We start from the raw sequence: 25,560 nt of genomic DNA, 5'->3' as shown, positions 1-25,560 counted from the left end.
ATGGAAAACCATCCAGTTTGGGAGCTTCATAGTTACCTGTGTGGTCCTTATGCTCTTCTATGGTTGGAATCCTTAGTCCTTTATGGAATTTCAAATGATAGGAGTAAGTGTTGGTGAATATGACCCTCACTACATCTTGGTAATGGTTTGAAATTAGTTCTGTCATATTTTCTTCATCTGGAAAAGCCAATATTTCTTTTCCTGGAATTTCAAGAAAAACATTACTACTATAAGTAAATTCCTATAAGCAATACCTATGAGAAGTTGCATTAGTTACTTTTCTGTTGCTGTGATAAAACACCATGACCAAAGTCAATTTAAGGAAAAGGGAGTTGATTTTAGCTTATGGTTCCAAAGTGATAAGAGTGCATCTTGAAAAATTGGAGGAAATCAATAAATCCCTTAAAGAATGCCAAGAAGCCAAGGGGGAAAAACAGATGAAGGAAACTATTCAAGACCTGAAAATCAAAATAGAAGCAATAAAACACAAACTGAGGGAATTCTGGAAATGAAAAATCTGGTTAAAGAAACAGGAACTACAGATACAAGCATCACCAACAGAATGCAAGAGATGGAAGAGAGAATCTCAGGCATTGAAGATACAATAGAAGAAATGGATTCATCAGTCAATGAAAATGTTAAATCTAAAAGACTCCTAACACAAAACATCCAATAAATCTGGAACAGTATGAAAAGTCCAAACCTAAGAATAATAGGAATAGAAGACATAGAAGAATCCCAGCTCAAAAACCCAGAAAATATATTTAACAAAATCATAGAAGAAAAATTTTCTAACCTAAAGAATGACATGCCTTAAAAGGTACAAGAAGCTTACAGAACACCAAACAGATTTGATCCAAAAAGAAAGTCCTCACATCACATAATAATCAAAACATCAAAACATACAGGAAAAAGAAAAAGTATTAAAAGCTGCAGGGGAAAAGACCAAATAATATAAAAAGGCATACCTACTAAAATCACACCCAAAACTTCTCAACAGAAACTACAAAGTCAGAAGGGTCTGGAAAGACATCTTGCAGACTCTAAGAGACCACAGATGCCAGCCCAGACTACTATACTCAACAAAACTTTCAATAACCATAGATGGAGAAAGCAAGATATTTCATGACAAAGTCAAATTTAAACCATTTATATCCATAAATTCAGTCCTACAGAAGGTGCTAGAAGGAAAATTCCAACTCAAGGAAGTTAACTACACCCACAAAAACACAAGAAATAGTTAATCTCGCACCAGCAAAATCCAAAGAAGAGACACACACATGCATACACACACACAACACACACACACACACACACACACACACACACACACACACACACACACACACTACCACCACCACCAAAATAACAGTAATTAACAATCACTGGTAGTTAATATCCCTCAACATCTATGGACTAAATTTGAAAATAAAATGACACAGGCTAACAGAATGGATATGAAAAGAGTATCCATCATTCTACTGCATAAAAGAAACATACCTCAACAACAAACATAGATATTACCTCAGAGTAAAGTACTGGAAAAAGATTTTCCAAGCAAATAGACCCAAGAAGCAAGTTGGTGTAGCTATCCTATTATCAAACAAAATAGATTCTAAACCAAAATTAAAAGAGTGGAGAGGCAAATTTCATAATCATCAAGGGAAAAAAATCTACTAGGATAACATCTCAATTCTGAACATCTATGCCCCAAATGCAAGGGCACCCTCATTTGTAAAAGAAACATTACTAAAGCTTAAATCACACATAGAAACCCACACATAAATAGTGGGAGACTTCAACACTCACTCTTGCCAATGCACAGGTTGTTCAGACAGAAACTACACAGAGAAATAATGGAATTAATAGACATTATGACTAAAATGGACCTAACAGATGTCTATAGAACATTTCATGCAAACACAAAAGAATATACCTTCTCAGCACCCCCTGGAACCTTCTCCAAAATTAACCATACTCAGTCACAAAACTAATCTCAACAGATACAAGAAACTGAAATAGTCCTCTGTACCTTATCAGGCCACCATAGATTAAAGCTGGATTTCAACAACAATAGAAACAACAGAAAGCCTAGAAACTCATGGAAACTGAACAACTCTCTACTGAACTACCACTGGGTCAAGGAGGAAATAAAGAAATTAAAGCCTTCTAAGAATTCAATGAAAATGAAGACACAACATACCCAAACTTACGGAACACAATGAAAGTAAGAGGAAAGTTCATAGCACTAAGGGAGATCTCATACCAGTGATTTAACTGAAAGCATAACTGAAAGCATACCTGAAAACTCTAGAACAAACAGAAGCAAACACACCCAAGAGGAATGGATGACAGGAAATAGTCAAACTGAGGGCTGAAATCAATAAAATAGAAAAAAAGAGAACAATACAAAGAAACAAAGAGCTGGTTCTTTGAGAAAATCAGCTAGACAGACAAACCCTTATCAAAATTTACTAAAAGGCAGAGAAAGAATATTCAAATCAACAAAATTAGAAATGAAAAGGTGGGTATAACAGAAACTAAGAAAATCCAAAGTATCATTAGGTCATACTTCAAAAACTTGTACTCCACATTTTCTATAGATATCACTTACTAAAATTAAATCAAGATCAGATAAACAATTTACATAGATCTATAACACCCAAGGAAATAGAAGCAGTCATTAAAAGTCTCCCAACCAAAAAAAGCCTAGATGGTTTTAGCTCAGAATTCTACCAGACTTTCAAAGAAGATCTAACACCAATACTCCTCAAATTATTCCATAAAATAGAAATAGAAGGAACATTCTCAAATTCATTTTATAAGGCCACAGTCACTCTGATACCCAAACAACACAAAGACTCAACAAAGAAAGAGAATTATAGACCAATTTCCTTCATGAACATAGATGCAAAAATACAAAAAAAAACCCTCAAAAATTGAATCTAAGAGCACATCAAAAAGATTATCCACCACAATCAAGTGGACTTTATTCCAGAGATGCAGGGATGTTTCAATATAGGAAAATCTGTTCTTGTAATCTACCACATAAACAAACTGAAAAAAAACCACATGATTATCTCATTAGATGCTGAAAGAGCCTTTGACAAAGTTCAACACACCTTCATGATAAAAGTCTTGGAGAGATCAGGATTACAAGGGGCATATGTGGTGATATTGTGTCCCCCAATATATTGTGCACCCTAATAAACTTATCTAAGGTCAGAGAACAGAACAGCCACTAGACAGACATAGAGGCCAGAAAATGGTGGCACACACACCTTTAATCCTATCACTTGGGAGACAGAGATCCATCCAGATCTCTGTGAGTTCAAGGCCACACTGGAAACTGCCAGGCATGGTGACACACACCTTTAATCTCAGGAAGCAGAAAGGTGTGTAAGGCATGAGGACCAGGAACTAAGTTTGTTAAGCCTTTAGGCTTTTAGCAGCAGTTCAGCTGAGAGCCATTCGGATGAAGACACAGAGGTTTCCACTTTGAGGAAATAAGATCAGCTGAGAATTGGTAAGGTGAGGTTAGCTGTGGCTTGTTCTGTTTCTCTGATCTTTCAGTGTTCACCCCAATATTTGGCTCCCATGTTTTTTATTTAATAAGACCTTTTTAAAGATTCATGCTACAGGCATACCTAAACATAGAGCAAACCAATAGCCAACATCAAATTAAAGGGAGAGAAACTTAAAGCAATGTCACTAAAATCAGAAACAAGAGAAGTCTGTGCACTCTCTCCATATCTATTCAATATAGTACTTGAAGTTTTAGCTAGAGCAATAAGATAACTTAAGGAGATAAAGGGGATACAAATTCAATAGGAAGAAATCAAAATATCAACATTTTCAGATGATATGATAGTATACATAATTTTACTAGGGAATTCCTACAAATGATAAACATCTTCAGTGCGGTAGCTGGATACAAGATTAACTAAAAGAAAAATCAGTAGCCCTCCTATAAATAAAACTGTAAATGGGCTGAGAAAGAAATCAGGGAACAACACCCTTCACAACAGCCCCCAAATAATATAAAATATCTTGGGATAACTCTAACCAAGCAAGTGAAAGACCCCCATATGATAAAAACTTCAAGTTTTTGAAGAAGGAAATTGAAAAAGATATCAGAAGATAGAAAAATCTCCCATGCTCATGTATCATCAGTAGGACCAACATAGTAAAAATGGCCATGTTACAAACACAATCTACAGATTCAATTCAATCCCCATAAAAATTCCATCACAATTCTTTACAAATCTTGAAAAAACAATAATCAACTTCATATTTGAAAAAAAACAGGATAGCTAAAACAATCCTGTACAATAAAAGAACTTCTGGAGGTATCATCATCCTGATTTGAAGCTGTACTATAGAGCTGTAGTAATAAAAAACCACATGGTATTGACATTAAAAACAGATAGGTTGATTAATGAAATCTAATTAAAGACCCAGAAGTAAATCCAAAAATCTATGGACACTTGATTTTTACAAAGAAGGCAAAATTATTCAATAGAAAGAAGAAAGCATCCTCAACAAATAGTGCAGGTCTAACTGGATGTCACTATGTAGAAGAATGCAAATAGATCCATATCTATCATCCTGCACAAAACTCAAGTCCAAGTGGGTCACAAACTCAACACGAAACCAGATACATTGAATCTAATAGACAAGAAATTGAGGAGTAGCCTTGAATGCACTGGCACAGGAGACAACTTCCAGAATAGAACACCAATAGGACAGGTGATAAGATTGATAATTAATAAATATATAAAGAACTCAAGAAACTAGATAAGAACAAACCAAATAATCCAATTAAAAATGGGGTACAGAGCCGGGTGGTGGTGGCGCACGCCTTTAATCCTAGCACTCAGGAGGCAGAGCCAGGTGGATCTCTGTGAGTTCGAGGCCAGCCTGGGCTACCAAGTGAGTTCCAGGAAAGGCACAAAGCTACACAGAGAAACCCTGTCTCGAAAAACCAAAAAAAAAAAAAAAAATGGGGTACAGATCTAAACAGGGAATTCTTAATAGAGGACTCTCAAATGGCCGAGAAACACTTAAAGAAATGTTCGACGTCCTTAGCCATCAGGGAAATGCAAATCAAACGGACTCTGAGATTCTATCTTATACCTGTCAGAATGGTTAAGATCAAAAACAAAAGTGACAGCTCCTGCTGGTGAGGATGTGAAACAAGAGGTACATTCTTCCATTGCTGATGGGAGTGCAAACTTGTACAGCCACTTTGGAAATCAATATGGTGGTTTATCTGAAAATTGGGAATCCATCTACCTCAAAACCCAGCTATATCACTCCTGGGCATGTACCCAAAAGATGTTCTACCATACCACAAGGACACTTGCTCAACTATGTTTATAGCAACATCGTTCGTAATAGCCAGAAACTGCAAACAACCTAGATGTCCATTACCCTAAGAATGGATAAAGAAAATATGGTACATTTACACAATGGAGTATTACTCATCTGTCGAAAATGACATCATGAAATTTGGTGGCAAATGGATGGAACTAAAAAAGATCATCCTGAGTAAGGTAACTCAGGCCTAGAAAGACAAAGGTGGTATGTACTCATTTATAGGTGGATATTAGTTGTAAAGTAAAGGATAACCATGCTACAATCCACAGACCCAGAGAAGCTAAGTAACAAGGAGCACTCAAGGAGGAGGAGGATGCATGAATATCACTGTAAAGGAGAAATAGACTAGACATTGCCTTTGGATATGTGGAAGGCTCTGGATAGGGAGTGAACATGGGAACAGGAGGGATTAGGTATGGGGAGGATGGAGGGAAAGAGTACTGGGAGAGACAACTGGAATATGGGGCATCTCTGGGATGAGCTAGAAACCTAGAGCGATGGAAACTCCCAGGAATCCATGAGGGTGACCCTTAGCTAAGATTCCTAGCAATGGGGGATACGGAGCCTGAACCAGCCATCTCCTATAACCAGGCAAGACTTCCAGTGGAGGAACTGGGACACCAACCCAGCCACAAAACCTTTTACCTACAATTTGTCCTGTGCTCAAGGTATGCTGGGGTAAAGGTGACACAGAAATTGTGGGAGTGACCAACCAATGACTGGCTTAGCTTGAGACTCATACCATGAGAGGGAACTCACCCCTGAGGCCCAGGACCCAGACGTAGGATAGCCCAGAGATTTAGAATAGAACCAAACACGACTGGGAAAAAAAAGTCAATGTAATGACGCTTAACGACATTCTGCTCTACTCATAGATTGGTGCCTAGCCCAGCTGTCATCCAAGAGGCTTCATCCAGCATCTGATAGAAGCAGAAGTAGAGCTCCACAGTCAAACATTAGGCAGAGGTTGGGGAATCCTGCTGAAGAGAGGGAGGATGGATTGTAGGAGCTAGAGTATTCAAGGGCATCACAAGAAAACCCACCGAATCAACTAACCTGGGTTCATAGGTGCTAACAGAGACTGAACTGACAACCAGTGAGCCAGCATGGGACTGACCTAGGCCCTCTGCGCATGTGTTACAGTTGTGTAGCTTGATCTTCTCGTGGGACTCCTAACAGTGGAAGCAGGAGTTGTCTCTGACTCTGTCATCTGCTTTTGGGACCCTTACCTCTTACTGGGTTGCCTCATCCAGCCTTAATAGGAGAGGAAGTGCCTAGTTTCACAGCGACTTGCTATGCCACGGCTAGCTGATGTACGTGGGAGGCTTGCCCTGTTCTGAATAGAAACAGAGGAGAGAGAAGGAGTGGATGAGGGGGAGGGGCATAGGTAAGGTGGGAGGAAGGAAGGAGAGAGGGAGGGGAAACTGCAGTAGGGGTGTAAAAACAAAATCAAAGAAACAACAACAAAAAAAACAGTAAAGATAAATGGCAAACTATTAAATAAAAAATATATATATAAAAAAGAGTCCATCCTGGCAAGGCAGAGCCCTGGCAGAAAGCCACAGACATGGAGGAAGGTGGGAGCCCATATCTTCAAATGTAAGCATGAAGCAGAGAGAGTGGCCTGCAAATAGGGTAGGGCTATACACTCTCAAAGGCTGCCCCCAGAGAAATTGAGAGATGTGGGCCATGGGTGGAAGCTTAGACCATGATATGATCTTAACTCAGAAGTGGATTTAGTGTTGAGGACTAAGATGCCCAGTGCAGACATTCAAGTTCAGGGGTCAATATCAGTAAGATGGTTAATGAGGTGTCAGGTGGAAACAGGTTTAGGATGGTTTCTATCCTTGTGGCCCATGGTGTCCAGGGAGGCATAGACAGGAAGGAAAACCTCAGCACTGCCTGGGAACTAAGGCCGCAGAGACTCCTATTAGCCAGTGGTTTGCCAAAGCATACAATGTGTTGATAGTGGCCTCTGAGCTGTTGAACCTGCTGCTGAGGTCAAAGTCCAAATGCAAAAGTAATGGTTACCTGAGCCAGAGCAACTCTTTGGACAGCATATGACTAAGAAAGGGAGGAAAGATTATAAAGATTTCCAGTGACTGTGTTCAGTCAACTGGTCAACCACCTTACAGTAGTGCCTTTGATGGACCATGTTAATAGTGCCAATTAATGACCAGTTCCTTCTAAGATGCATTCACACTCAGATTCAACTCACATCATGGGGCTATTGCCACACTGAGATTCATTTCCACTTGCTTTATACTAAAGAACATTGTAGGATTTGAACTTGTATTTAAGAAAAATGAAAAGAAAAAGAAAAAAAATCTGTTGTTTTTCACTCGCTAGTTTAACTTGTCTTCCTTCTAGTAAACATTCTAAGATTCACTTGCAACACTACACTACTCTACTTGGTTTTTTGTTTGTCTGTTTGTTTTTTTAGCTTAACATGGTTTGGGTGTGTTCTTGGGGTGGCTTAGAAACTGAGCTGGATCTAATAGGAAAGATATGCTTGATGTCTACCTGTGCTGCTGAACTTGTTGAAATTAATTCTCAATACTCTACAGAACAAACTTAGAACAAGACAAAAAGGTAATGAATTATCGTTTCATTTAAAACATGTACATTAGAATGACACGTTATTGTCCTTATGTTATAAATGAGGAGAAAGGGCCTCAAAGGCACTTTAGGAAATACTTGAAGTACTACATCAGAATATAGCAAAACCATTTTTGGTCACTGACTGATGTGGACCTGGAGTGGAACTGAATCATTTAATGACTCTATCATTCTGAAAAGAAAAATTGTTACCAAGTTCTTTTGACTATCATAATGCTCTTTCTGTGTAAATAACCTAATATAAAAAGATTGAAACAAATGATGCATTTTTAAAGAACCTTTAAATTGAATGCTGAAGCTGCATACCATGGCATATGCCATGCCAGCACTTGGGAAGTCAGTGGAGGATTATGAGTTCCAGGTCAGCCTGGGACACACAGTGAGAACCTGTCTTGGATTTTATTTTTATTTAATAAAGAAATATATATTTTGGTGTTAAAGGGCCAATAATTGAATTTTAAATTGGAAAAAAGCAATGCTAATTATTCTTAGGCCAAGAATATGATCAAGGGATATCATGCTAATGTACTATTAGGTAATTTTGACGATTGAGATTTTATCAAGTGAGGTGGGAGAGATAGCTCAGCAGTTAAGAGCACTGACTGCTTTTGCACGGGACCCAGGTTCAGTTCCCAGAATCCACATGGCGGCTCACAATCATCTGTAGCTCCAGGTCTGCCACACCAACTCCAGTGTCGTCTGTGTGACATAAACAATTATGTCAATAATAGCGGACGGGAGATAGTATCCTATGGGACTAAGCTCCCTGGAGGACCCTGGCAGAGTGCCCGCATTATGCCTCCTTCTCGAAGAAGACGTGCTTCACGGATCATGAGCTCCCTGAGCTATGGGTTCTGTATAACTGCTTTTTTGATAATGTTCTAATTAATCTATAAAGCACAGCAAAAATTAATGAATGCTTGGGTTGTGAACTATGGAGGAAAGGGGAAGCTGAACATGGATCTTAATCAGGTATAGCAAAATGAGCTATTTCTTTAAGACCCCAAGCCGCTAGATAAAGAAAGTATAAAGGTTCAGGCACTTCTAGGGAATGAACACTCACCCACTAGGAATCCTTTAGGAATCCCAACTTAAGTGATTTATGGCAGAAAACATTATCTCATAGGAGGCAGATGGTGGGCCCCTCCGTTGAGGAAGTTCAGCATGGGAAACTTAAGGACTACAGCAGAACCCCTTCCCCTTACAGGCGTAAAAGTATGAGTCCATATTTCAGCAGATAAAAAGGTTTTATATTAAAAGAGATATGTGATAAAATAACTGAAGAAAAACTTAGAGAGGGTCTGCAGCATCCAAATTGGCTAAGTGGGTCATGAGAACCAGAAAAGTAGAAGTGCATAATAAACTAGATAAGATGAAGGACACAGCTGCAACCGCAAAGAAGCCTTCACAAGTCTAGGGACTGTACTAAGATTAAAAAACACAGACTGCTCTTTGGGTCATAAAGTTCTTGTGGGTGAAGGGATATGTCTAGTGCCGATTAATAATTGTGTGCTTGCTGTTTTTTTAAAGATGATGTAATTGAATTATTGCCAAGCTCTTGTTGTTCCTTGTATGACTTGATAGGTTTCTTTTCTGTATATAAACTACTGATTTGCAGAAGTAAAATTGCAGCAGATTCAAACCACTTCTGAGTGTGTTGTCTGTCTGTCATTCGCTGAATCCTTGCCTTCCTGACTACCCAAGCCCTGGTTCTCCTACGGTCGTGGTACTCCCGGTGGGCCAGTTCATAGCACAGGTCCAGAAGATCTGATGCTTTCTTCTGGCCTCCAAAGGTGCTGCATGCATGTGGTATACAAGCATACACGCAGACCAAAAAACAAAAACAAAAACAAAAAAACAAAAAAACCTCATACACATAAAATAGAAGTAAATCTTTTTGAAAATATTCAATTAAATAATGTGCTGAAGAGATGGCTCGATGGGTAAGGTGTTGCCCCACAAATATGAGGACCTCAATTCCAATTCCCAGGTCCCATATAAAAAACTAGACATGGTTACACATGCCTGTAACCCTGGCTATTAAAATATATAGACAGGGGATTCAGAGAGCTTTCTGGCCAGTCAGCCTAACCTATCCTAAACAGTGATATCCCAATGAGAGATCAGCTCAAGGCAAGGTAGAGGGTGATAAATGAAGACAGGCCATATCCTGTTTGAGCCTCGCTGGCTTCCACACCTGGGTGCTATTGTGCATGGAACACACACACACACACACACACACACACACACACACACACACACACCCCAGAGCTTATCAAGTGAAGTATACATTAACCAGGGTGTGTAACCAAATTAACTAGGAAGACAGATTCCTTCTGATTTAGCAGAAAACTCACCTGTCATGTAGGAGACCAAAGAGACTCTATTCATTATCCTCTGAGTTGTTTCAGTGACAGGTGTGTACGCAATCAAAAAGGTGGAGTCATTAAAAGAGTCAATACGTCCCAGGTCCACATCAGGCCGAGATGAAAAATCATAAATCTTATGGATTTCAGGAAATATAGATAAGCTAAACAGTATAATTGATATGTACAGGAATTCCTACAAAGCCAGAGAAAACAGTACAGACGATTGTGATGTAAAATAAGTCAAACACCATCAGTTTTGCCATATAGCTATGATTATTGTTGACTAATTTTCCAATTTCTCTGTCTCCTAGGATAGATTTAAAAAAAAATATTCAGTCTACAGCCATTAAACTTGCCCTATAATTCTCGACTTGTTTTTTAAAGATATTATCTTGCTGTATACCCTAAGCTGACTTTGAAGTTGTGATCCTCCTGCTTTAGCCTACCAAGTGTGGGCATAGAGACACCACACCTAGCCTCCTCTAGGGAATTTTGGATGGCAGTGAAATTTCCTCCTCTGTAACGCTGGTGTGAGGAGATGAGTTGAATATAAAAACACTGCAAAACTCTAAGAAGTAGGCTGTGATAGGGCACAAACTCTCGGCAGCTCAGCCAAGACAGTTCCAAGACATTGATAATTTAACAATTATTATTGTCTTGGCATTGATATTTTAATAATAATTTCTATTTTGGTCATATTTTTAACTGGGCGGGGTAGAAAACTCAACAAAGAAAGCAGGTACCTCAGAATACTGTTCTGACTTGATAGGTATCCATCAAGGATACCTGTGAGCTACAAAGAGCAATCACTTTACACGTTTTTTAATTTTCAGAATGTGTGTGTGTGTATGTGTGTGTGCGCACATGCACACACACCTGCACACATGCACTCATATGCACAAGCACCACAGTACACGTGCAGAGGTCAATGACAACTCACAGGAGTCGGTTCTCTTTCCATCATGGGTTTAGGGACCAGATCCGGGTCCTCGGGCTTGGATGCAAGGGCTTTTACCCTCCTAGCCATCTTACCAACCCTGGTATCTTTTTTCAATACTTGGCTTTTTAAAAGCTCACTGAATATGTACTTACTAAAATTACAGTTTAATTACCAAATGCTACCTGGTTCCACTATCTGATACTTAAATGGAAAGATTATACGGGAAGGTTTTTCTTCGTGACAATTTCCCAAAGTCTCTGTGTTCTTAAGCAACCAAATGTCTTTTTACAAGAGAAAGAGATCCCTTACAAGAGTAAGGCCTCTGCCATCAGTGTGTGCATCCATTAGCACAGTCACTTTCACAGAATACTGTCTTAATCTTGTCAGTGAGGAAAAAACAGTTTTGAATACCTTTGGGTTTGGGGTTTTTTGTTTGTTTGTTTTGGTTTGGTTCTGGTTTGGGTTTGGGTTTTCGAGACAGAGTTTCTCTGTGTAGCTTTGGAGCCTTTCCTGAACTCATTCTGTAGCCCAGGCTGGCCTCGAACTCACAGAGATCCACCTGCCTCTGCCTCCCCAGTGCTGGGGATTAAAGGTGTGCACCACCACCGCCTGGCTTGAATTCCTTTGTAAGGTTTTAAGGTATTTATTGTGTTCTCATTTGGCACCCTCCTTTGTTACATTTAGCCCTTAGAGAATGGCCTTCTGCTTCTGTTTAGAGGAGTGATTTCTTTTGGGGGGCATGCTCTTCAGTACTTGCACCCAGGAGAAGCACACTGTGCTATCACAAACAGGAAGCGTGGCAGATCCCAAGTCGTACCAAAAATGTATCTCTTCTCATTCTCCATTTTCTAAGCAGATTCTTGCACAGTAAGGCCCATGTTTGTTGACACACATTTATCTCTCTGCTAACCATTTTGGCCTGTTTAATAAGAGAAAAAGAGAAGAGCCAATAAATACTAAGATCTTAAGAGGACCTTTTCTGCAGATGTCAGAGCCTGGTTGCCCTTTATTCCCAAGGAAGTGCTTCAATTCTGGGCATTCCCAGCTTATCCACTGGGGATCTCTTCTATTTCCTTCCCTTCTCCTCTCCTCACACATAGACTCCTTCATTTTCTTAAATGACATGCAGCTCTTGGTTTTGTAAATATGTTAATATTCTAATTTGTATAATAAACACAAAGAGAGAAGGGAGGGAGGGAGAGAAAGAAAGAGAGAATGAATTAAATGAATCTAGACCTGGATATCCTTTACATATAATTTATAAATCAGCATATCTCGCACAATGTAATGGGTATATATTGATTTGGTGTGAGAAGACTACTATATTTCACTTTCTCTAGAAGAAAAACCTTAATCTGTGAAGACACTGAACTGTTGAAGTAACAGTTCCAAAAACAGATCAGAATTTTGGATCTGAATGGTTGCTTTTCCAACACTATAAAGAAATCAGTATCAGGAATAGTATTGGTGCCCTGTGCGTATATGGGAGAATATGTCTACAAGAACTGAAAGTATTGGGTGAGGAGCTTAATCCTCTTAGCCCTTGTTATTGTTGCAAAGAAGTTTGTTCTATCTTTATAATGCATCAAAGTAGATGTACTATTGTACATACTATGAACTGAATAGGTGATGAAATAAATTTCACAGGTTGGCATGGGAAAGCCACATTGTGTTTGGGCATGTGCTTGAGGTGATGCTAAAGTTTCCCTTGAAACTGAGATTCAAGTAGGCTTTAGCTGGGTTAAAACTCATGAGCTTTGACATAACTTTTTCAATTTTCTGTTGTTGATCATCTCAAGGGATCAAAATGACACGGATTAAAAAGGAAGTAGTTGTCATTTTAATGAGGTAGGCATACTGCATAAAAGTGTGTTTGTTTGGGTGGGAGAAGCTGGGAATGGGGAGAAGTGGTATTTACTGTTTTAGTCATAGTAGTAGCAAGGTAGAGAATACAGACACAGTGGTGAGTGAGCCTGATGAGTAAACATAACTTCCTTAATACTCTTCTCTGATAAACGATGCTGATTACAGTGGGCACCATGCCCAATAATTTCACACTAGGCACCCGAGGAGGCTGCCATTACTCAATGTATTTTAGGTTACTAGTCAGTGAAGAAGTGAAGAGTTTGAGAAGTTTTTATAGCAATGTTTAACTTTCTTGCAACATAACTCTACATGTTGGATTTTTTTTTTAAGCAGTGGTCTTCAGAAAAGAACTAAAATGTTCCTTCCTCACAAATAGCTTGAGAAATACTTCAGAGGAATGCCTTGAGAGAACAGGGCTCTTTCCAATGCTGACAACCAGCTAAAGTTGAGATAAAGCCTATTGAAATGCACCACAGGGATTTCCATGGAAAGCCATGGCATGAAGAAGGGGCAGAGGATGATGTGGGTGCAGTATGTGGCAGGTCTAGTCACCCTGAACTTCTTGAGAGAGTAGTAGCCAATAGTATGAAGCAATGATGTCTGGTGTGTGTGTGTGTGTGTGTGTGTGTGTGTGTGTGTGTGTGTGTGTGTGTGTGTGTGTGTTATCCATGGGTACCATGGAATTTCTGGATGGAGAGATGACCTTGGTGAGTGGTAGAGCATTATAGACACCGAAATGAAGGCTAGCCCTGGAAGTCTTTGGAAGGAGCTCTGTGTGTGAGCAGCCAGAAAGCACAGTGTAGCTGCAGAGCATCCACTTCCCAGCAGAAACCACAAGTCAGTCGCAGCATTTATCACTAGTAGTGAAAGTGTTCACTGAGCCTGTGGACTTCTGAGAATTGGCTAAAGTGTGCTCTTCCAGGCTCTTCAGAGAAACAGAGAGAACAGGGCACAAGTGTATCAACATCTAGCAATCTAGAGATTTTTTTTTTTTTAATGTGAAAGAAGAAGCTATGTGCAAAGACAAAGACCAGTCAGTTTACTTTCAGGAACTGGCTTCTTTAACTATGTGGGCTAGTTATTTCATGACCGATAGGGAAGGCAAGGAGGACGCCAATGGAGGGATGAATTGTTGCAGCCTTTCATACAAATCTGTGTTACAGCAAGCTGGAAACTCAGCTGGAGCTTCTAGGTTTTAAAGTCTGAAGAGAATTTCTTTGGTGAACCTCAGACTGCATGTGCAAGGCCCTCATGTGATTAAGTGAAGTCCATTCACACTAATGAAGGGTTATCTTGTTGATGTATAATATAATGATGAATCCGCAAGACGACACAATGTGTGAAGGCACTTGCTAACAAGCCTAACAACCTGAGAGGGATTCTCAGGAGTCACATATTGGAAAGAAAGAGCTGATTCGCACAAGTTGTCCTCGGATCACATACAGTGACACCCTTCCTTTCCACACCCACACCCCTGCCACCCCAATAAATAAATAAGTGTAAAAAAACCTTATAAGCTTTCTGATTTAAATGTTAATTGTATTTAAAACCACTTTCACAACAGCATCTAAACTAGCATCTGGTCTAACAGTTGGATCCCATAGTTCAACCAAGGTGACACATGAAATTAACTGTCACAATGTGGGAACTTAAACAAATATTTTCCTTTAGCAGAACATTCCCCAAAATAGAAGTTTCAGAACATAGTTGAATATAACATCTTCCCATACCCCAACCAAGAAATCATACACAAATCCAGTTTGTCAGGCCTTTCTGGAAGCTACACATAAAAGAAAACAAAACAGAAAAAAGTTCATTAAAACTTTACATTGTGTAAAGAAAGAGTTTGCTTAGAATGATTCACACAATCAAGTTACTTTATAGGGAACATCAATTTTGGGGGGAGGTGTGCCAGTGTCAATTGGTTCTTAGGTCCTAATAATTGGTAGAAATAACCTTTTTACCACCGTGTTGCCTAAAAATGGTCCACAAGGTTGTGGTGGAATATTGCCATATAGATAAAGAATAGAAGTTTCTCTGCATGAAGTTCTCATCCCATTCATGAGACAGGTTCAGCCAGAGAGCTGCCTGTTTCCCGGGAAGAAAGTCCAGGTGAAGTGTTGAGGGGACAGTCCCATTGGGAGGACCACAGCAGCCACAGCAGGCTCACAGGGTTATTTCCAGAAAAGAAAACAATATGTGGCCATTAAGTAAGGCGTACTACAAAAGGATGGAGAGAAGGTATTAGGAAGTATGTGGACTGACAAATGGAGGGGACTGCTGAACTAGTAAAAATTTATAATAATAATAATAATAATAATAATAATAATAATAATAAATGTTTTAGGTCAGGGTGCCCAGGAGTCCCAAGAATTTCTCCTGGTAATGTAAACATTTTTAAGAAATGGGACAGCTTGAACCAGCCAAGAAAGCAGCCACCACCCTTTGTAGGCAGAAGAACTGAGTCTACCTCCCAATCCCAGAATTTCACTGTAAATCAGTTGTGCAGGATAAATAAGCTCATTAAAATATCCCTACTCCTTGCTTTTCCTTCCTTCTCTGACTCCTAGATGCTTGCTAGCCCGTGTACAAATAAAAATGAAGATTTTGTTTCAGCATGAATGACTATTACTGACTCTCAACAAAATCCTGTTTTACTACAAACTCTTGTAGACAGCAAAGGATGTAACATTTGAAATACTATTGTAATGAAATGGCACTTGTCTCAATAGGATTAAATACATCATGCACAACAAATAAAAATGTGCAGGAAAGTATCTTACATTTTTAAAAAACTATAAGTTTGAGAATGACAAGCTGACATACAAAAACATTTCTCTAAATGACATTCTAAACAATTCTCAGGATTAGAGAAAGAGTATTGGAAGTGCCTGCAAATTATTGTGCAATAAAATTGCATGTGTGTATAAATGCAGCCTGGCAACAGATTCATGTTCAGATTCACACTGTAAATGCTTCCAGAAGATCTTCTTACATCCTTCATGATCACTAACACATCACTGGCACATTCACACATTTTTACTTAGAATAACAAAATATGACAATGTCTTTAAAACTACCCATTCCTTTTCCTGTAGACCACATAAAAAATAAATCCCAAAACACTGAAGTCACTGTTTTTAAAAATAATTTCTCCCTAAAAACTGGTCTTTGATTACATGAAATCTCATTTGTAATTACATAGCACAAACAAGACAGAAGCAAAAATGGACTTACTTTTGGAATATCTGAAGAAAATATTCTAGAAAGTTAATTTGCCCCTGTGTTTCCTTGCTTCAAGAAAATGGTTTCTATTTCTTCCCTGTCTCTATCACGTCTGTACTGTGCTCATTCTGTTTGCCTGTTTTGAGTATTCCCAGTCAGAATGACTGCTTTTGGAGGAAGATCGTGGTTGTCATTTTCTTGCCCTGCTGAGCATTGTGTTCACGTGACCACCCTTGAACAAATTTCCTCTTTATTGACTTCCAGCCAGTTCCCACGGCAGAGAACTGCCAGCCCTACTTATTTGACTAACTATAATGGCTTAAAAATGTGTGTTGCAGAGAGAATCCAAATTTGTGACTTGTCTATGCCCCTCAAAAAAAGAAATAGGCAGATTTCAAAGAACAAAATACTGTCTTTTAAAAGGTGAAACATAAAGAGCTCAGAGTTCTGAACTCATTTTCTGGTCTTGAGTCAGATAATCTAATCAGGTTTTGAACAGCACAGAAAGCAATACCTCGATTTTGTTTTCCTTCTGTGCCACATCTTCCCTCCTATCCCCTTCATCACTTCCTGGTCTTAACGGCACCAGCCAATGAGCTTCACCTCTGAAATGTGCTCACAATGAGGCTTGGGAAATATGGCTCAGAACAACATTGAGCTATATGTAGGAGATGAAAATCTAAACGAAGACAACCATAAAAGGGCCTTTCATCTTGGTAAAAACCAAGCCATACTTTAATGCAGAGTTATTAGTAAGGAGGGAAGCATAAGCCACTGTCCAGCCAATACTTAGAAAATTCTATCTTACTTACGTAGCTTGAAATAACGAAAATTAGTTTCTGTGAATCAGTGCACTTTCGAAATACAAGTCTACAAAAATTACTTGTAACTTCAGATAATAGTCTCTGTGATTACACAATGAATCCTGTCAGATTTTAACTTATAAAACAAGCAAATACAGTTGAATCTCTGAGATTCAAGATTCAATTCTGAGATTATTTCTGCGCTGCTGATTGAAATAAACTCACAAGCTCTTGGAAGGGGTTGTTGCTCAGTAAGAACCGAGGTCTATGTTTGTGCTCTGATTTCAAGTTTCCCGGTCAAGACACTCAAAGAAACAGCCTTTTCTTCTATAATTGCTGCTGTCCTCCTTGAAAAGAGTCTTCATGTCCAGAAATCTGCCACATTTGCTTTGTCAAAGGTTTTCCGGAGTTAGCTCTGCTTTGTCGAGTCCCCCAGCCCCCACAGGAATGATTTACAGATTACTGTGCAACACACCACTGGGACCTCTGCTGTCTTGTAAACATGCAAAGAGCCAGGAACTACAAAATAAGATGGTATTGTGACATCTGCACTACATGATTTCATACTGACCATTTTTATACTAATTCACTAATTTGTTCTAAAACAGTTTTGATTTTGTTGTTGTTGTTGTTTTTGTAGATTGGCTCAGTGTTCTGAGAGCAAGGACCCAAAACTCCCCCATGAAGAAAATCTACCGGGTTTTTGTTTTATATTTGTTTGCTTGTTTGTGTGTGGTTTGTTTGTTTGTTTTTGTTTTGTATGAAGATGGTAAGATTATCAAACCATTGGCTTGACAGAGAACATGGCTTAGTTCAAAGGTTTCAACAGTTTATCAATGCCCTGGATGAGAAACACATAATTCAGGTTTTTAACATAGGCTTTCTCTGGCTTGAATTACTACTTCGGTCAATGTAATCCTAAGTAATTGTTATAATAAACAATCCTAAAATTTCAATTATTTTGATATCACAAAGCAGTTTGTAGAAGTTCATCTTTCTTCTTTATTACTCCTCTCAACTACTCCACTGTAGGATATCTACATCCTTGTCTCATGACCCCATAATTTTCAAAAACAAGCGGATAGCATGGTTCTCCTGCTCTGAACCTCTGCAATTTCTTCCTTCCGCTGGTCGGACGGAAAAAGCTCTGAAGTCAGGTGATTAGATTATCTGTCCCCACACAGATGATATTAATACCAAGTGTGTCATGCAATGTAACAGATACGAAGGAGTAATCAGATACCAGTCTTGGTCTCTAGAGATTAGAAGAGACAGCTTTTGTGGGCCATTTTAACATTTACTTAAGTTATTGGATTTTGAATTTTATCATTGACAGTTTCATGTCTTTACATAATGACTTTAAAGTGGTTTGTAGCTCCTATTTCCTTTTCATCTGTACCCATCCTCTCTCACTGAAACCTTTCTTCCCAACTTCCCAACAACTTTTCAGCGGCTATACCACTAAGGAAAAATGATGCCTTCTCTCTCAACAACCATTAACTTCTCAGGGGAGCTGTGGGCCTTTTTGGAAACCTGCATTCTACAAGTGCCAATTGCAAATAAAAACAATGTACTGCAATATTGTTAGGAGCATTTTCTAAAACAATCCATTTGTTCACAGAAATGACCACAGAGTATGCATTCTTAGTCATCTAAATGTTAGTGATGTTGAAATGAACACAGTTCTGAAATTCTATTTGGCTCAAGTCTGTAGTATTGTTTTCTTTCATAGAACTCTGAGCTGTAAGTCTTCTTGAGACATTCTCGGTTTTACCTTCTTTCTTATCCTGGAGAAGGTACTGTTGGGATACTAAAATGATACATACCTTTCTTGGTTGGCTCCCATAATGTAGTCCACCAACACATTCTCATTAGCGTGTTTTACTACAAGGATGCTCATAGTGCAAATGAAGAGAGTCTTGAAGGCCGATAGAGGCAAGCAGTGTAACAAGAGACTAATTGCACTGCTTGGGCTTTTGGTTTATGGTGGGTAAAGTGCTTGCCTGGGGACATGCTCAAAGGATTGGAAGTCTCTCCATGGAAATATTTGCATATCTATATTTACTGCTGCACCATTCCCAATAACTAAGAGCCTAGTGCTCTAACAACAGATGAATGGGTAAGGAAAATGTGGTACATGCAAATGGTGGAATTTTATTCACTTGTAACGAAAACTAAAAGCATGACATTTGTTAAAAAAAAGGGGGGGGTGGAATTAATACTATGTTATTTGAAATATCCCAGACTGGGAGAAATGCTCCTTATTTATGCTTGTATGTAGACCCTAGATTCCGATGAAAGAGGAAAAGGGGGACTCAGGATTGGAGTCCTAGTTGCTTTTGTTATTATAACAAACACCATGAGCAAAAGTCACTAGAAGGGAAGACTTTGATTTTAGCTTACAGGTTACAGTCTGTCTTCCTGGTAAGGCAAGAACTCAAGATAGGAACCTAGAGTCAGGAACTGAAGCAGAGACCGTGGAGGAATGCTGCTTACTGGCTTGCCCTGGTTTGCTCAGCTTCCTTCCTTACCCATCCCAGGCTCACTTGCCTAAAGATGGTGCCATCAAGAGTAGGCTGGAGAAGCTTCTATCAGTTGATAATCAAGAAAATGCCTGGGGCCTGGAGAGACATCTCAGTCCTAAAAGCACTGGCTGCTCTGCCAGAGGACTTGGGTTCAATTTCCAGCACACAGAAACTATCATTGTATGTAATTCCAGTCTTTGGTGGTCTTATGCCCTCCTCTGGTCTCCACTGGCATTGCATACATGTGATGCACAGATAAACATGCAATTAAGATAAAAATAAAATGTAAAGAAAATGCCTCACAGACATGCCAACAATTCCTCAATTGAGGTGGCTTTGTTCCAAGTAATTCTAGTCTGTGTCAAGCTGAGAGACACTAGCAAGCACAGTTAAAGAAGACTTTGGAATGAATGCTCCATAAAAATAGAGGAAGACTAGTGGGTGAGGAAGACGACCATCAGGAGTAGTGCAGGGGTGAGGGAGGGGAGCGATCGAGAAGGATCAACAAAAACAAAATACATATGAAAACACCACAATGAAACCCAGTATATTTTTATTTCATTTTTGTTTGTTCTTAGTGCATGTGTGTAGACACATGTGTGTGTGTGTGTGTGTGTGTGTGTGTGTGTGTGTGTGTGTGTGTGTGTGTGTAGGTCAGAAAACAACTTGAGAGATGGCTCTCTCCTTCCACGATTTGGGGCCGCCAGGATCAAACTCTGGTCATCAGGCTTGAAAAGTCATCAGCCTTCACTGCTGAGCCATTTTTCTGGCCCCAAGTAAAGTGCTTTTAATGTACTGACTTGTACCAATTACTTTATCATTTATAAGGCCAGGTAAATCAGTAGGGCCAGTATTAATGTCTTTTTTTTTTTTTAAATTAAAGGCTTGGAGCCTTTGCTCAAGATCTTGTGTGAGAATTCTCATACACTGAGGGCAATTGGTATTCACATACACCATATACAACTCCAGAATCAAGGTAAATTTTTTCACATAACTGCCTGTAAATGTTTGGTTAACTAGTAAAAATAATAGTAACAACAAAAATCTCATAGATAAGAGATTGTGGCAATTGTAATGATGTTGCAGTAGATAGGTTTCAGCATACACAGACTTGGTAAATAAAGACTTGCAAAGCTAGTCTTTTTATCTAAGAGTACACATTTACATCATTAAAAAAATCAACATTTCAGAAATGGTTCAAATTTGCATGTAAATATGCACTTAGTCATTAACGACTGCAATACTGACTCCCACAAGTTTAGAGTAAGTCTGCAAAGTGTTCAGTAAAGAAGAACCAAGGAATGACGAACAGGTCAGAGTGAGTTACAAAAAACAAATAGTGTGCTGTTGGGAAATCAGCTGATTCCCTTCTCCCTGAAATCAATATTTTTAAATTATACCTTACCTAGTCAATAAGGAAAGAAAATAGCTAATGTTTTGAAGTTCAGGGGAGGGGGGAAAATCAATCAGTCGCTGCAGCTTACTCTGAAACATCCATACTATTATAAATGGGTTTTAAAACTTCATTCCATGTGAAATGTGACTTGGTTGTGAAATGTGACCTGGCTGCACATTCTAGCCTGTTCTCACTTTGGCCACCACTGTCAGAAATATTATTCAGAAAAATTCTGACATGAGTTTCGAAAATACTTAGCGCCACATCTGAGATAACTAAGACACATCAATGATATTGAATACTGTCTTTAAAAGGGACGTGAGCTTGAAGATAAACAGAACATTTTGAACTTTAAAGCTCTTCCTGTGGGAGGAGCTTCCACTTCACTGAGGAATCTAGTTCCTCATCAAAATCATCCAGCTCCTGTTCCTTGGAGAGCTCCAGGAAGACCTGGAAAAGAGAATGAACAAAGAAAAAAATGAGAGGCACACCATACGACCTTCTATAGCTGCAAATGATGCAAAGATTGTGTGTTCTTCCTAAGCTTACTCATGTGCTTGCATGTGGATGTGATGTGCATGCACTCATGTCCACATTATGTTGGTTTGTGTATGTACAGGTATCCGTGGTGACCTCGAGTTGATGTCATGTGTCTTCTTCAATTGCTCTTCACACTTTATTTACAGAGGCACAGACACTCAACTGAACCTAGAGCTCTCTAATCAGCTAGTCCATCTAGCCAGGTGCTCTGATTGAGGATTTTGCCTCTGCTTCCGTGGTTTTAGGATTACAGGAGTCAGCCATGCCCACCTGGCTTTTGTGTGGACTCTAGGGATTCAAACTATGGCTTTCACACTTGCTCAGAAAGTGCTTTATCCAATGAGCTGTCTCCTCAGCTATTAACTTATTTCTAGGATGATATACAATCACTAAAAATTACCCACCTGCTCCAGAGTGGACTGTGAGAGGCTGTATTCTTCCAAGTCAAAGTTCTCTTTCACTGTGTAAGATGAATACCCATTAGGAGCTCATTTTTTTCTCAAGAAATTTCACCAATTCATGTACAAATAATAAAAATACAAGATAATAAGTATTTTGAGTTAACTATTAGAAATTAAATACACCATTTAGTCGTATAAAAAGATAGAAATACTGTCCTGTTTTCTTAGAGTTTTGTCAAAGGCACAAGAAAATGAAAAAGGAGAATATTCTAGAATACCAATCTGAAGTAAAGGTAAAACAGGGCTCTCTTTTTGCTAGAAAATTTCCATGTGCCTCCTAAACCTGCCCTTCTTTCTGCCTCAGGAGCTGGTGCTAAGTAACATGTCCCAGTGGGTTTTCAACAGGAAGGAAAAAAAGAAAGAGAGGTCATGGCGTTTATTTTTTCACTCCCTCCCTGACAGGAGTCTCTTGACTGATGGTCACTATTTCTCTCATGGTGATAAATTCTACACCACTCTGCCCCAGGCTGTGTCTTTCTGTCTCTTTAGATCTAATGACAATGGTAACCATTGTGCTCATTTATAGTCTCAAGATGATGTTCTGTGTTCCCATACAGATGTGATGACTACAGAGCCCATGGTCAAGCCATCTTGCAGCCATGCTACTTCTTCTCTCTTCCTTTCCTACTTTCCCACAGAGGGGGCCTCCTAATACCAGCTTATAAGACAAGGAAGGAACAGAATAAGAAGAGAGATTAAATAAAACAACGCACCTTCCTGGCTATAGTCAAGTGTGACCTGAGAGAGGAAAGACCCTAGAGTTGTGCTGGGGTTTGCATTACCCACATTTGATCTGCTAGTATGGAAAAATGAATCTATATGGATGCTCATGGAGCATGCATTGTTCTTGAAAAGTTCTGAACCTAGTTCCTTCAATAAATGTATTAAAGCTGAGAGCATAATGGTGTCTAATGACACTTGAGGAAACGTTAATTACATGCCTACATTTGGCACTTTGTATAATCTTCCCAGAATAAGGTAGAAAAATGGCATTAAAAATTGTTTAAAAATCTCCCAAAATGAGAACCTCAATGTTAACAAATTAAATAAAAGGAAAGGAATATAAGTTAGAAAATGATATTGCTGAAAGCATAAATATCAGAAGGCTTTTAAAGAAGAGCTTTACAGTATTCCAGGGAGTCAGCCTTCCTGGAATACCAATCCCATTGATACTTATCTATTACAAAATACATCCTGTTTATAAGAGCCCCATGGAATCCTTATCATAATGATGCAAACCTATCAACCAGGCTAAAATGAGCCCTACTGAAAAACAGACCATAGTGTAAGAGTGTACTGTAAGATAAGAAAAGAACAACCTATATGGGTGGCCCTACCCATGTGTCAAGAAGACACAAGCTGGGCAGTGTGAGTTCTCAACAGAAGACAGTGGGCAAGATTGAAAGCACAGCCCAAAAAGAGGCATGGGGGATATATCAGTATGAATCTGGAATGTCCTTCACAAGCTATCCAAATAGTCCCAAGTTTGTGAAACTAACTTGAAAGCTTTGGAGCCTTTAAGAGATGGGACCTGACTAATGGAAGTATGTCACTACAGATAAGCCTTTGAAGATTGCACATTCTCTTTGCTCTGCTTCTGGTCTGACACAATAATGTGAGGAGCCCCAGTAACATGCTCCCATCTAACAGAGTTGCCCTATTATACTTTCCCTGCTATGATGGATTGCAATTGTCTGAAACCACATGTCAAATTAAGCTTTTCTACTCATAAGTTGTTTCTGGTATATATTTGGTCACAACAACACTGAGGTAATACAGAAAGTGGTACCATAAGTGTGGTCATTTCTGTGATTAAACATGACCATTTGGTCCTCAAACCTTTGAAACTGGTTTATGGGAGGAATGTGGAAAAGGTTGAGGAGAGGGCTATATGGTGATATTTTATTTGTATTAAAATGTTATTTGTAGGTTAATAAATAAAGTTGCCTGGGGGTCAGAGCTATTAGCAAGCCATAGGAAAGCAGGGCAGTGGTGGTGTACTCTTGTAATCTCAGCACTTGGTAGGCAGAGCTGGGTAAGTCTCTGTGTGTTCAGGGATACAGCCATTATTGGATACACATGCCTTTAATCAATACCAACCATGGAAAACCTGGAGGCCTATACAGACAGGCCGTGAGGAGGCAGTCATGTGGTTGGGTTTACAACCAATGAGAAGGCAGAACAGGAACTCTATATAAAGACTTTAACACAGGGATAGCTCTGGTTCGGAGAGGTAGGACCACCGCAGGAGGAAGGGTAAGGTTTTAGCTCTTAGCTCTGACCTCTTGGCTTTCTTCTTTGCATTGGTTCTGTGTTTCTTATTTAATAAGAAGGTTGGTTACATTTACAGGGCTATAAGAATCCTAGATTACTATAAGCAGAGTCTTCTGGAGGAAGACCCAGATGCCAGTAGAAATGCAGCTGGTAAACACTGTACTCATGTGGTTTCAGATGAGAACAACCCAGAGGTTTCAGGTGATAACTTCATTGGGAGTTAGCCTGAAAGTCATTTGTGTGACTTCCGGAAAAGATGTCTGCTCCAGTTTGTGTCCTGAGAATCTGAGTGAAGCTACATTCATGCATTAGACTGATTAGCTGGGTGGAGAAATTTGAGACAAAACAGCAATCAGAATACAGCATAACTGTTGTTTGTTGCCTTTAGCCAATTCTACAATGAGAGAGAGGAACAAGTGAAATAAACATTTTGAAAAAGTGTGGATTGTGGGTACGTTTAAAGTTACTGTAGACGAAGTTGGTGCAGACAGAGTGACTGCAACTCTTAGAATCATTAGTGCCAGTAAAGAAAAAGAGTGGAAAAATAGGAAAGTTGCCTTGAGAGCCAGACTTCTTCCATAAAAGACCATAAGGTCTAGAAATGTAAGCTCAGCTGGAAAGTAAGTGACTGAGCAGGGAGAGTACCAGGGCACTCTGCTGGTGATCATGGATATAGAACTTTCTGGTTTCAGATAGCCAGGCACTCAGAGGCTGCTGCAGCCTTGGTGAAAAGGCATCTGGGTATTTCTTAAATTGACCACAGAACCTGGAATCATTCACGTGATGCAAGTTTTGCATGTATTCATAATGCAAAAGTTATGGAGTGATTGGGTCTTGCACCAAGGTTCCCAAGAAAAGCTTGGGAGGCCGGAAATGTATCGTAGAGTCAGATTCGTAGGCAAGCCATCACGAAGCTTTGAAGTGTAAAGTCTAAGTTGCAGTAAAGACTTTGGGATGTTGGAGATGCCAGAGCTGAAGAACATCTGCTAAGGAAGTGTTCAGGTTTTGAGTAGAATAGGCCTAAGAAGGAGGTCATATGTGCTAGAAGTGGCAGACTCATAGGAAGGGCATTCAAAATGCTGTAGGCAGTCACCTCATGCCAAAACACAAGCTGGATGTCTGACATGGAGCTACAAGAGTTAATGTGACTGACCCTGTGTGTT

General features: G+C 39.3%; 2 protein-coding genes across 9 annotated transcripts in view; both read right to left on the bottom strand.

Moving 5' to 3' along the window:
• Abca8 (ATP binding cassette subfamily A member 8) overlaps positions 1–17,290 on the bottom strand; it is a 77,657-nt gene extending 60,367 nt beyond the window's left edge. The window contains exons 1-4 of one of the 3 annotated variants that reach the window (XM_052756481.1): positions 16,411–17,290; positions 12,125–12,226; positions 10,356–10,560; positions 37–201 (exon numbers count right to left, since the gene is read on the bottom strand). In XM_052756481.1, the coding sequence (XP_052612441.1) occupies positions 37–201; positions 10,356–10,560; positions 12,125–12,220 (466 nt within the window). In that variant the 5' untranslated portion in view covers positions 12,221–12,226; positions 16,411–17,290. Of the gene's footprint in view, positions 1–36; positions 202–6,608; positions 6,719–10,355; positions 10,561–12,124; positions 12,227–16,410 lie in introns of those variants that run through there. The other 2 variants (XM_052756479.1, XM_052756480.1) reach the window with 2 other exon arrangements.
• Positions 17,291–20,262: 2,972 nt separating this feature from the next.
• Positions 20,263–25,560, bottom strand: part of Abca9 (ATP binding cassette subfamily A member 9) — a 70,613-nt gene continuing 65,315 nt past the window's right edge. For all 6 annotated transcript variants that reach the window (XM_052756475.1, XM_052756473.1, XM_052756476.1 and 3 more), the window contains exons 38-39: positions 22,067–22,122; positions 20,263–21,572 (exon numbers count right to left, since the gene is read on the bottom strand). In XM_052756475.1, the coding sequence (XP_052612435.1) occupies positions 21,474–21,572; positions 22,067–22,122 (155 nt within the window). In that variant the 3' untranslated portion in view covers positions 20,263–21,473. The remainder of the gene's footprint in view (positions 21,573–22,066; positions 22,123–25,560) is intronic.

The sequence above is a fragment of the Peromyscus californicus genome, unplaced genomic scaffold (assembly GCF_007827085.1).
Source record: "Peromyscus californicus insignis strain IS unplaced genomic scaffold, ASM782708v3 Scaffold_3__1_contigs__length_106647218, whole genome shotgun sequence".
In the NCBI taxonomy this organism is placed as follows: Eukaryota; Metazoa; Chordata; class Mammalia; order Rodentia; family Cricetidae; genus Peromyscus; species Peromyscus californicus.
The sequence above is the reverse complement of the archived record's forward strand: the minus strand, read 5'-3'. Positions and strand labels throughout refer to the sequence as shown.